Below are 14,009 nucleotides of genomic sequence, written 5' to 3'. Positions count from 1 at the left end.
GTTTTTCATTATTATATATATATATATGCATGGTCCTGATCGACAGCAGAAGTCCTCCAAATCTTCTGCTTAAATCGCACTTCTTTAAGTCCTCTTCTCTGCTTCCAACATTTTTCACTCTAAAAATCAATGTTTTCTCTTCTAAATACACGACAGCCTCACACCTATTTGTCTTAAATGTCATAACTATCTCATTATAATACAAGACAATGTCAATCCACCCTAAGATCCGTCAATTTTATTTTATTTTTTTTTTAAAAAAAAAAAATGATGAATTGACACTATCACATCATCGTAATGAGATAATTGTGAAATAAAAATGTAGTTTTTAACATTTCTCTATTAAATGTATAAATATAATCTAGATGATCATCCACATTTCAAATAAGTATTTCCAACAAAAATTGTTCAAATTATTATTCGAGTAGTTGATCGGACAATTCAAAATTTATTTGAACCTAAATTACTAAGAAAAATAAGTTATATATATATATATATATATATGAGTAATAATTCTTGCATAACTCTTACACAACTCTTGCACAACTCTAACTAAAAAAATGGATAATTACACCATTGGTCCCTGGGGTTGGCATAAATTACAAATCACTCCCTGTTGTACAAAAAGTTCATATTGGAAGGTTATTGTGATAAACTATAATTACGAATCACTCATTGAACCCGTTTTCGTCCACTAAGTTAACAGATTCCGTTAGTTTGTCACGTCATACTCAATAAGAAATCAGCACGTGTCAATTACAATAAAAAAATATAAATAAATAAAACAAAAAAATTATTATTATTTTTTTTTAAAAAAAAAATATCAAATATCAAATGGGTGGTTGCTAGGGGTGGCCCAACCACTTCTTGGGGGTGACATGTGGCCACCCCAGGGCTTAGGGTGGCCACGTGTCGATTTCCCATTAGGTATGACGAGACAAACTAACGGAATCTATTAATTTGATGAACGGAAAACGAGTTCAGGGAGTGATTCGTAATTATAGTTTACCACGGACACCCTTCATGAACTTTTTGCATCACAGGGAGTGATTTGTAATTTAGGCTAACTCCAATGACTAATTGTATAATTATCCCTTTTTTTATGATCAATTATTAGATTTATTTTCCTACATGTGGGCCCTAAATATTCAATAGTTGATCTTAAAAAAAAGTTACTAGAGTTGTATAAGAGTTTTGCAAAAAATAAGTAAAAAATATCATGCATATATATATATATATATATATATATATATATATATATATATATATATATATATATATATATAGGGAAAAATATATATTAGCCCCCCAAACTACCACCATTTCTCCGGATGGCACCCCGAACTACCAACACTTGTACTCCGACTCCCCAAACTACCACTTTCTGATTTTTTGGCCCCATCCGTCTTTTATACCGTTAATTCTAACAGAAATTGGCCAAAAACCCAAAAATACTCCTCTCTTGACCGTGAGAATTTCAAAGTGTAGGAGGGTATTTTTGAAATTCTGTTTAGAATTAACGGCATAAATGGACAGATGGGGCCAAAAAATCAGAAAGTGGTAGTTTGGGGGGCCAGAATCTAAGCATTGGTAGTTTGGGGGGCCATTCGGAGAAAGGCTGGTAGTTTGGGGGCTAATATATATTTTTCCATATATATATATATACACGTACGCGTGTGCTACCTCCTCATCTCATTCCCAGGAGAGAATCAAAAAGCATGGAAAAATGCTAGAGCATCTCCTGGTGATCTCCTAGTGTTCTTCTGGAATGACATAGATGTAATTAAAAAATTATATCTATGCCATTCCAAGAGAACACCAGAATATGCTTTAGCATTCCTCAAAAGCATGTCGGTGTCATTCTTTAAAATGATGACGTGGCGCAATCATAGCGGTTCTCAGTTTTGACTTCAAAGTTCTAAACTTTCTTTGTCTATTAGATTGATCGCTCTCTCTCGCTCGCCTAATTGCAGAGACAGTCTTCTCCGAGGCCTATCACTCAAGGTACAAAGTGCTTTATTCGTTTTCTTTTTCCCTATTCAATGTTTGGCTCTTGAGAAAGCTAAGCAAACAAAAAGAGAATTGAAATGAAACTTCGAAGCGAATATTGAAAAGCCTACTTCAATTCAGCCTAGCAGATACATATTTGGCTCGGAAGTTTGAAATTGGAGTTTCTTTTCTTTCTCCTGTATTTTTTCTCATTGGCCAAACGGAGTTTGGGGTTTATACTTAATAGTTTAGGGGTTATTGTGTCCAATACTTCCGTTTGTATAGGTACGTCTTGTCGTTTTCTATTCTTCGCTGTATCTAATTTTGTCTTGTGGCCATTAGTTGCAAGTTGATTATCTGTTATAGAAAATTGAATTTGCATAGAGACGCACATATTGTTTGGATTAGACTTGATTCATTGTTGAAGAGTTGCATTATTCTCCCCAATTGGAGGGCAATATTTTTTCAATTAAGTCACTGACAATTTTGGAAAAATGATGGAAAATCCGGAGGGAGTTTAAGGAAAATTGAAAATTCTCCCTGCCTGAAAAGTGAATTCCCAATTACAGAAAAGAAAGGGAAAAGGAAAAGGAAAAAGCATTCTTTGCTGATTATGTACTTTGAATTTTATATATTGAGTTGAAGTTTGTGATGGTTGAATTTTTAAGAATCTGAAATATCTTTTTTGCTCCATTCAAGGCCCGTATTGTAGCAGCATCGCTTGTCTTTTTTTTTCTTTTTTTTCTTTTTTTTTTTAAATTTTACTTTCCTTACATCATTATGTAAAAGTTAGTTACACAATGATATTCGGCCGGATCTCAGCCATTTTGGCCATATCCGACCAGATCCAGTCATATCCGGCCGGCTTCCGATCATGGCTGGATTCCAGTCAGATTCTGCCGGAATCTTGTCCTCCGGCATCCGGCGACGATCGCCGAATGTCGTCGGATTTTGGCAATCGGATTTCAAGCGTGCGTGAAAGGAAGAAGAGTATAATTTCGAAAAACAATTTACGGTTTTTAAAACCGTAAATCGTTTTCCAAAAATTAAAGAAGTATTTACGGTCAAATCGAAAATGATTTTCGTTGACCATTATTTTCGCTCCTACCAAACACCGTAAAATACAGAAATCATTTTTCAGAAATTATTTTACGCCGAAACAAACGGAGCATAAATAACTTTGTACTTTAGGTTTGATTTAAATTCCATCCTTGTAATGTGCTCTTTGAACTGGTTGCTACTTCTATCTGTGAGGTATGTGAAGCTAGCAAGAGCCTATGGACATTTTTGGTATCTTCAAAAATTTTCCTTTAGGTGAACAGATGGAACAGTCTCTCTCCTTGCTTACATTTAAAGGTTCTATTAGACTATTACTGAACCAATTATAGAAGCCAAAAGGCAGAAGAAACTCTTTGTCGTCTATATTTTAGGTAAACGCTTCTGTCATATAATTTCTGCAGTTTTGCTTTTATGGAGTTTCCTATCAATGGACATAAGGGTGGTACTCAAATTATTGAAGTGTTGTGCTCTGGTGATACATTTAATAGTCTCTATTGCAATGGAGAAGACACTGTAAAAAAGATTCAGCTTAAGTGCTGTAAAAAAAAACTACAAGAAATTTCTTATAGTTTTTTTAACGGTCTAGATTTAATTTCATTATCTCTCTCTCTTTCCCATGGAAACTTAAAATTAAATATGGATCATTGAAAAAATTACAAATCTCCTGTAGATTTTTTTTACAGCACCTAAGCCAAATCCCTGTCAAAATTAATCTAATTGTAATTATTATAGTGTATTTTAAGCAACAATGATTAACTATTTAATGCTTTTGGTTACTTCTCCATTTTTTTTCTTTTTTCTTTTTTTATAATTATGATATATTAGAAATTATAAATTCTTTTATTTATGAACATAGGTTAATGTTGTGCACTGCTATCTTTTTCTTTCCCGTTTTCTTTGGTGAATAAAGATTCATTTTATTAATATAAGGGGAATGTTTAAGTAACAAGAAAGTATATGACATATGCTATGAAGCAATGAACCCTTGGTTAGTTGCATGTCAAAACATGATTGTTTAGCTGGTCCCATATGGCTGGTATAACCCTTGGTGTTACCCTCCCCTAAAGGGACCACATGAAGCTCGTTTGATATAATGTTTACTTCTTTTTTTTCTTAACAAGTTTCTACAAATGGAAACAAAAGATTTTTTATTTTTTAATTTTTGAATAAATTATTGGGAAAATTACGCTTACCCTCTAAACTTTCACCTCAATTGCAATCTCCCCAAATTGAAAAAAAATAAAAATTTGCAATTGACCCCTCAAACTATTTTCCCTTTCTTACTTAACCCTTTGTCGTTAGGATTTTCTGTTAACTTGGATGGCAAATGCATGAAATGTCCGATATACCCCTAGTTAGATGTGTGAAAATACCAAAGTGCCCTTAAATAATAATAATAAAAAATTAATAAAAAAAGTCTTTGGAGGAGACCCACAGCTGTGTCTGCTGGGATATTATCGTCATTTTTCGTCTCATTTAACAAAAAAACCCTAACAGATGGAGTTAAGTGAAAGGGACTAGAAGTTTTGAGGGTCAATTTCAACTTTTTTTTAAGTGTGAGTACATTGCAATGGAGATGAAAGTTCAGGGGAGGTAAATGTAGTTTTTCCTAAATTATTGTTTACTTAACATGAGAAAATAATTGTCAATAGTACAATTGCTGGTAATTGTTGTGTTAAGGCTGGTAGGAAGGAACAAATGTTCTTGCTGGGCAAAATGAACATGCCTGTTCAGGTAAGTTTGTGTAGTTAGTTTTAGTTCTCAGGTAGTTGAAGTGTGAGCTATCTTTGGAAGCATGAAGTGAAGGCTGTTGCTGGACTGATCTGGGATACAAACTCTGTTATGGATTATTTCTTCTTTATTGTATATTTTACTGCTGCTGTGTCCTGTTTTTGTTACAACCTTCTGCAATATTGTCAGCACTATAGAATTGCCTACACCAATGCATATTAATATTATGTAATATTTAGATATTCTAAGTACTGAACTCTTTTTTTCATTATTGAGGTTTAGTTGATTTGGTGGGTTAATGTTTTCAGGTGAAGATGCGGAGTCTAGTTGTTTGGAAGAATCCACATGGACTAATTCAAATGTTCGCTTTCTTTCCTTTTTTTTTATTCATTTTTAGTTGGTCAGGATTTTCCTTTAATTCCTTTAATATGCACTAAATCTATGGTTCTTACGTTCAAAAGCTGCATTCAGGTGGCAGAGTCAGTTGAACGTTTTGTTACATTGGTACTCTTAATTGAAAAAGCGAGATAATTTAATACCCTTTTGTGAAGTTTTCCCTGTATACAAACTACAATATTATAGTAGAAACCATGCATACCTTATTCAAAAAAAAAAAAAAAAAAAAACCTTAACCCACAAAAATGAAAAGCACAACCATATCAGATACTTAGCTGATCGATCATGAACACAATTATTAACTTTTCCTCACCTTTAATCTTGGTCTTGTAAGGGGAATTAAGGTGCCAATTGAGCTAGATCGAATTCAATGGCATTGACAAATTAATTATGAAATTACAGCAAATAGTGTTGCAAACAGGAAAATTTATATTTTGAAACCTTTGGGGAGGGAAAAAGAAAAACATAGTTTCCCTCAGCACAGATCGATACAATTAACCATATATATAACGTAGAATAGAACTTCCTTCTCGTCAGCATGAGAGTTTGTTCCTATTGGATGTGGGCAACATTCAGGCCGACGTCTAAGAGCCTTTCAATATTTGCAAAACTTCGTCAACAATCTTCTTTATGAATTTTGCTTCACGCCTGATGATTATGATTCAAATGGAAAATACAACATACAATGATGTAAGTACAAGGAAAGAAGATGAAAAAAAAAAAAAAAAAAAAAAAAAAAAAAAAAAAAAAAAACATAAAGTAAATTATATGTGTCTTCAGGATACCAAACAAATGTTATCATACTATCATTTGAGACTAAGATTGATGTCATGCATGACAAACATCTAAGTACCTATATATGTAGTTATATTTATTTATGTTCGGACCCACCAAAAAATTAACAAGTAGAGTTAAATAACATATGACAAGCCTAGACTTTGGGATTTAATTAATTGATTGAACAAATTAACTCAAGCATCCTGGTCCACGGAACAGAATGAAATTGATGAATGAAAAATTCCTATGTAAAATTAATCAAAAAAATAAAATAAAATGAAAAAATGAATGAAAAAGCACAAGCTAGAGTTCATAGCATAATACCCATTTGCAATGCTTTCGAGATCCAAGCCTGGATAATCTGCAGCTTTAGTAAAAGCTTTTTTCCACTTATCCACCTTGTCAATATTGTTATGAAACTGCTCTTCATGCATAGCAAATGCTTCTGCGAAAGTTCCGGTCAGACTTCGAACATCCGAGGGTTTTATGTGATAAAATATGGGAAGAAGAGTGCGGCCTGTGGTTTCCCTATGGCTCATAATCTCCACAAGTTCATCAAGGCACCAACAGGAAGAAGCAAAGTTTTTGGAGAAAACTACAATGAAAATCCTTGATTCTTTGATCGCGTTGAGAAGTCCGGCAGAGATGGTCTCCCCTCTTGGAAGCTTCTCTTCATCTTGAAAGGCGCGAATTCCTTCTTGCACCAAGGAAGTGTAGAGGTGATCAGTGAAGTTATTGCGGGTGTCGACACCTCTAAAACTCAAGAAGACGTCTCAACGAAATTTAGATGATGATGGAGTACTGGTTGGTGCAGGAGCCATGGGAGACGAGGTCCTAGTACTTCTTGTTGAGTTCGATTGGTCTGAAAAATGAGACAAACTCGGAGTTCATAAAAATCATAATTTCTATATATATGCATGACGAGCGCATGCATGTTTTGTAACTGTTATTTTCTTCGCGATAATTCAAATTCCAATTTCTTTTTACTTACTTCCTGGTTTCTTCCGCCTTCGCTTCCACACTATGTAAATGGAGATGGCTAGCACCACGAGAGCAACAACGGACACCACAACTACAATGATCACAGTTCGAGATTTCTTACCTGTGAAAATCAGACATATTTTCACATTAAAACATTATGGGGGCTGAATTTAAATTTAAGCAATTATATAGAGAAAGAGCTATCATAACTAGTAGTTATTTTGAAACTCAACAAGTTACGCAATTAAAGTTATGAGAATTAAGGTTTTTTTTTTTTGGGATTCTTCTATTGTTCTTAGAGTATTCCTAGCAGTCTCATCAAATTTTACTCACCAAAGTAGCTAAAATCCACTTTTCACTATTCTGGTGAGTCGCCCTTTCAAAATTCTCTAAGCAGCCTTACCATTTTAACTATTCATTATCACAATTCCATTTAAATAAATTATTATTTTTTTATTTGTTTTTTATTTTTTTTTTTCAGATTTCTTTATTCTTTCTCTATTTAATCTTTTTATACAACAAGCTACCATACACCTTCATCTTGAGATTAGACCATTGCTAATAAATTCACAGAAGTTTTCGTTTGCTTCTCAACCAAATTCAAGAAAGAAATAAAGACAAGATAAATGAAAGAACCACAATGTTTATGTCAAGGATAAAGAAACCTTCATGTCCATGAAATAAGGACACCATTGTGTGAGAGAGATGAGAGATGGAGAAAAAAATGGGAGAAAAAAAGAAAAAAGCGTGCTGATCATGTGAGAGAAAAAGGAGAAACAAAATTAGTTAGAGAGTTAGTGAGTGAATATTACTCATCAAAATTGGTGAGTATTTTCACTCACCAAAACTTTATGATTAAAGTGGTGAGGCTGCTGTGAGTGATTTTTTAGAGTTTTCATCAAATTGGCTCACCAAAATAGCTAAAAAACTATTTTGGTGAGGCTACTAGGAATGCTCTTTTTTTATTTTGAAAATCAATTATTGGATCTGTATGACCTACATGTGAGTAGAGCTGACAATTTTCTAACACAACCCACGAACCCGACACGACATTAAAGGATTAGTGTTTTGCATAAACGGGTTCAGGTCATTAAAAAATCGATCCGCTTCAACCGTTTAATTAATAAACGGGTCACAAACGGGTCAACCCACTTGACTCGTACGTGGTTTGACCCGTTTATGAAATTATATATGTACTTTATATAATAAATACATGTTGAAACGAGTCAAACGGGTTGCATTTGGATCGAAAATGGTCAAACAGGATTACCTGTTTATTAAACGAGTCAAAAGGATCGTGTCGGGTCACTCGCTGGTCGTATTCAGGTTGAATGGTTTGACTCGTTTAACTAAACAAGTCGTGTTCCGGTTGACCCATATTCGGTTGGCCAGTCAAGCAGGTCGACCTAAATTAACTTGACTCGCCAATCCGAATTGCCAACCCTACACGTGAATCATGTATGGATCATATAGATCCAATGGTTATTTTTTAAAATGGAAGGATAAAATAATATAAGAAAGCATTTCTGGTAAGTTATAAGGAATAGCACCGCTAGAGAAAAAAATTCTCTCTTAAGATACAAAGTAAAAAAGAAAAGGAAAAGAAAAAGTTTAAAAATTAAAAATTAAAATTAAAAAAAAATAAGTTTTCATGAAAATCTTAACAAACAAATTCTTGATCAAAGACCACTCAGAAATAGCACCCGGACAGTACAAATTGACGCGCTAGTCACAACTTATAATCACATCGATCATTTGCTATGTTTTAAGCATAAGGATGCACTTACCCGGTGGCGGTGATGGTAGCGCATAAGCTGTGGGGTCAAAGAAGGTGGAGTTCTCATACCTAAAATTACAGCTGAGTCTAAGAATTCTCCCACCTAGTCTGTCAGCATTATGCTCCAAGAAATTATCAATAGCCCCACTCAAGCATCGACTGCAATCTTGCTCAGACAAATCAGGTGTGCACTGAACCAGTCCATATATTGTTTGGGATCTTGGGGCTGCTGCATTTCCTACCGCAAACTTAAGGCGAGAATCACCTGCTGCAGCTCGACCACTTAGGTTTTGCAACAAGTTCGGGAGGTCCTTATTGAACTCATCCTTCTCAGCGTCTAAATAGTCTGATACGTTATAGAGCGGGCTCATCCAAGGATATTCAGGAGGATCATCCATGGTGCTAAATATGTTGCGGCTTGAGTAGCGCAACATGCACTTTTCATAAAATACTATTGCTTCCTTCTGAACGGGACACTGTAGTGTGAGATTATCTTTAGAGATATTGAGGCACTTACGGCATTCATCAGGCTTCAAATCTCCTCTGCAAAGTCCAATTGCATATACTTTGTCAGGGCTTTCCCCATAAGACGATTTATAGAACCCGTAGTCAATGTCAATGCTGTTGGAGGAGAGGGGGGAGAGGACGCGATCAAGGTTTTCCTTGTAGGTACTGCCACTACCATAGTTACCCTGGTTATCTGAGCAGTTAGAGTTATAATCTACTTGCTGTGATCGAACAATGTTGGCTGGAGCAATGAGAGCAATGAGAATGCATATGGCAGACAGGAAGACTAGTCTTGAAGAAACCACTGCCATGTCTATGCAAATATTGCCTTTCTGGTCACTGCAATATGGCATACGAACGTAGCTAATATACTATTACGAGTCTATCGGTCTCCGAATTCTGTCAACCATCCGTGTGGACTCATTCTCCATGTGGACTAGGGATAGTTTAAAATTTGTTAAAATCATTGACCAAAGTATGTAAACCAAGGCCACAATTAATCATGATGCATGCACCTACCGGCGGCTGTTATGGGCTCCGGTCCCTCCCATTCACCTAATCCATGAGAGAAAAATCTGCCGCATGCACCAATGGTTATAGGGAAATGATTTTTGCAGAACAAATTTTAGACAATAATTATACAATACATTCATATGAAGTGGAACTCAGGTAAGTAAGACTCATCACATAAATCTTATCTCATATAAGCATATTGTATAATTATTGTGTAAAATATGTTGCACTTCTATGACCACATGCTTATTGTTAATTCAGAATTGGTGAGGGGTAGAGTCAACACGGGCCCCACATAATGATTCCCATTGGAAGATGTACCAAACAAAAATTCAAAATTCCACTTGTTCAAAAGAATTAATATAGATCCCAAAAGTATCAAGTTCTCCAATAATTGTATCTTCCTTGTAGGACTCAAGTTCTCCGATAAGAGTATCTTCCTTGTAGGACTCTTCGGACAATTCAACAAACTGAAAATTTCATTATGTTAATATTAGAATAAAAGATATTTGAAGATATTTTTCATTATGTGTATAAACAATATGCTTGAATTATTTTGCTTGCAATGTTTGCCGACATGTATGCATATACATATGTGATCATGTGGATTGTGCAGACTTATTTGCTTTCGGCATGTTGTAGTCATATGTTATATGAGTATATTTTAAGTATGAATTTTTGAAACACTATATCGACTTACTTTAATTAATAGCAACATATATGCAAATTAGATTTCGTATGTTATATGCCAATGGTCTTTGGAGCAAATGGCAAATCATGGGTTTAATCCTGTATGAGCATATCAGTTGTGTTAGTAGTCTATAGAAAAAATGCTGTCAATTGTAATATTCCCCAAGGCTAATCTTGTTAAAATAAAAAAGAAATTCCTTGTATCACATGTCAGCATGTGATTGGTTGAGCGAAATATTCTATCTCTACCCTTTTCGTTTGCACCTAACCTCATGAGTCACGACACTAGGGGCCCTGTTTAGAAACACGCGTATCTCCCTCCCACTCCCTTCCCCCCACCTTTGTCAAGTATATAATTCTTACATGTTTTAATAATGCATATTACTTTATTAAATTAGTATTTAGGAATTAATTATTTATGAACAACTTGAAAGAAGACTTGACGGTCAACTTGTGGAGACAAACTTCAATGTTTAGAGGGAAAGGACAGAAACTTGAGGGAAGACAGAAACTCCAATGGTCGTTTATGCAACTTCCGGGAACCCCAATCAGAATCACTAGTACTTTTTTTTTTTCTTTTTTTCTTTTTTCTCTTTATTTTTTTTTATTTTTTATTTTATTAGCAAGAGAGAGGGAGTCAAGGAACCACCATTTCACTTTGGCTATTAAAAAGAAAATAGAATCTCTTAAAAATGTGAAAAGATAACTAAATGGATACTCTCTATCTCATTTGAAAGGGAGAGAATCGAAATTCATTTGAAGGTCCTTGCAACTTTCTCGTGGAGTAGGGACACATCATTATCCACCTTCTTTTAATAATGCTTGTACGTAGCCAACTCGTTTTCACTTCTTTTGATGATATATACATAGCAGCACACCAACATTGACTCAGAAAGGAGCTAAATGTAGTTCAAGTGACTTGTCTTTGTCAAGTCCCTACCGTGAGCCCCTTTATTTGAGGATGTCTCTAGGTCAAGAATTATTGGAGACTTCGGTCCTTTGAGAGAGCAGTGTGCGATAGAGAGAAGACAAGAAGAAGAGGACCCATATCCCCTCAGATTTTAAGAAATCTAAAAAGTTTCTCAAATTTATAAATCTTGGCCCGTTTGAAATCTCTTTTTCCCTTCCCTTCCCTTCCCTTCCCTTTCCTTTGAAATTTTTTTCTGATGCGCCACCACCGTCACCTCCACCAGAAGTATCTCCTTCACCATTAACCAATATCACCTCAACAAAAGGTATTCGAGTCATTATAATTAATTAAAGAGTTATTTATTATACAACTAAGACGACGTAATAGTAAAAATCGGCATTTACATAAATAAAAGCTTGTTAAAAGAAAATCAAGAATAAATTTTATTGTTACATCACCGGGACCAGTTGTATGACAGTCATAAAATGGATGATGTTTTGTTGATTTTTTAAAGTTTTTCAGGAATAATTGTATTTAATTAGCCTTTTTTATCCTTTTTTCTTTTCCCTCTTTATATATCTCAAGATCGAGGGGATTATTTTTTTCTTTGGTGGTGGTATCGTTCCTTATAACTTTACCTGGCTGCATAATTCGTCAAGTTCAAAATGTTTTAATGTGAATATATATATTACTGGGTTTTGCAGGAAAGGAGAGTAACAAATTATCTCGAACCGTCATGGATCATCATTATAGTTGTGGTACTAATCATCTCCATTTGCATCTATTTGAGAGTGAGGAAGCCAAGCGAGAAACCAGAAATTAATTAAGAAAAGAAATCTGTTTATTGTAAATTTGTACTAGTTGTTATCAAAATGTTAGAACTTGAAAGTAACAAAATTAAATTAGAAAATATATGTGCGCTATAGTGATATAGATGTGCTTCCTCAAGTACCAGGATCTACGTGACACTTGTGGGAATAAGATTTCGCCCATATATATTATGAGGACAATTTCATTGTGGCTAATGCGATAATACCACGTGATCGAATTATGCCGGTTTGAAATGAATAATGGTAAAAGTTGTAAAATTCTAATTATTTTCCTAATATATATATATATATATATATATATGGCGACATAATTTGGATTTTTTTTTTTTTTTTATCAAACAATACCAACTACCATTAAAACAAGTACAAGACTATATATTACATTTAGTATTTCTTACGGTATTTGGGAAATTAATTAATACCAATAATTCTTTTCAGAAAGTTCATTGCTATATATTATTAGCACGTATTTTATGTTGTGTTGGTCCTAGCCTCTTTTAATAATTAACGCACTTATAATTCGGACAACTGTTGACTTCTTCCTAGGCGAAGCTGTGGATGAGATTAGAAGTGCAGAATCCTTGCAATTTGACTTCGGCACTATTAGAGTTGCAACCAAAAACTTTTCTAATGCAAATAAGCTTCGACATGGTGGATTTGGTGTTGTTTACAAGGTAATTTATGTGACATTCCTTTTTTTTGTTTTCTGAAAAGAATATCAAGTATCACAAAAAACATGTTAAATTAATCCAATATTTAGAATTGCCCAAGTGTTAATTAATAAGCTTTGTTCTAATACATATATTTTTCAGGATATAATATTTTTTGGACAAATTATAGCTGTGAAAAGAATATTGTCAAGAGATTCTCGACAAGGAGATCTAGAATTTAAGAATAAAGTCCTCTTAGAGCACTAGCAGCAGATTCCCAACCATTTTTCCTATGTTTAGGGAACAAAACTACTTTTTGCTTCCCTATAAAAAAATACCCCACAATAGATTTCTTACTTTTTCCTATATCAATTAAATATTATTTTTTTTACTCTTATTTTATTTTTTTTCTCTCTTTCCTACTTTTTCTTTATTCCCTATATCAATTAATTATACTTCTTTTATATTAAAATAATACATAGGGAATGAATAGTAGACATGTATACATAGGGAATCACTATTCATTCCCAACCCCCTCATCTAAATATAGGGCATCTGCTGTGAGAGATTTTTTGATGTTTTTCATAAAATTTTCCTTAAATATAGGGAAATGAACCAATATAAGGTAACTGCTACTAGTGCTCTTAGTAACCAAGCTTCAACACCGGAATTTAGTGAGGCTCCTAGGCTTCTCTTGAAAGAAAATGAAAGGCTTTTAATTTACGAGTTTATGCCAAATACAAGCCTTCATGATCACTTCATTTTTGGTAAGGTTGCACTTTTACTTTTGTTGCGTTTTATATATGCTTGTTGGCAAATTTCAGTTTCAAAATTTGTTGTACGTGTTGTTAGGTTTAGGCTTAAGGTCCAAGTGGTTTTTAAATTGAAGTTCAAAACTTGGTTTAAAGTGAAGATTATAACAGCCCATTCACAACCTCGATCGAATGCCGTTCAAACAAGATCATCAAGGAACTTTAAAAATCGAGTTTTGGAATACTCTGATTGCAGTCACAGTCGAAAGCCATTCGAACGGAGGACTTCAAGGCTTTAAAATTTCAAGCTTTTGAAAGACTCGATTGCAAGAGCAATCGCACCAAGTTCTAACGAGGCTGAATTTAAAACGTTTCCCAAAGGGTCATTGAATGCTCCGATCACACTCACATTCAGATAAGGTTTGGATGCGATGACGTTAAGTAAAA

General features: G+C 34.2%; 1 protein-coding gene across 1 annotated transcript; it reads right to left on the bottom strand.

Moving 5' to 3' along the window:
- Positions 1–5,532: 5,532 nt before the first annotated feature.
- LOC133852082 (putative cysteine-rich receptor-like protein kinase 9) lies at positions 5,533–9,638 on the bottom strand. The gene is made up of 4 exons (XM_062288757.1): positions 8,721–9,638; positions 6,944–7,054; positions 6,277–6,814; positions 5,533–5,823 (listed from the first exon to the last, which is right to left on the bottom strand). Exons 1-3 carry the CDS (start codon positions 9,568–9,570, stop codon positions 6,726–6,728), a joined length of 1,050 nt encoding a protein of 349 aa, XP_062144741.1. The 5' UTR covers positions 9,571–9,638; the 3' UTR covers positions 5,533–5,823; positions 6,277–6,725.
- Between the last annotated feature and the right edge of the window lie 4,371 nt (positions 9,639–14,009).

The sequence above is a fragment of the Alnus glutinosa genome, chromosome 1, assembly GCF_958979055.1.
Source record: "Alnus glutinosa chromosome 1, dhAlnGlut1.1, whole genome shotgun sequence".
NCBI lineage: Eukaryota > Viridiplantae > Streptophyta > Magnoliopsida > Fagales > Betulaceae > Alnus > Alnus glutinosa.
The sequence above is the reverse complement of the archived record's forward strand: the minus strand, read 5'-3'. Positions and strand labels throughout refer to the sequence as shown.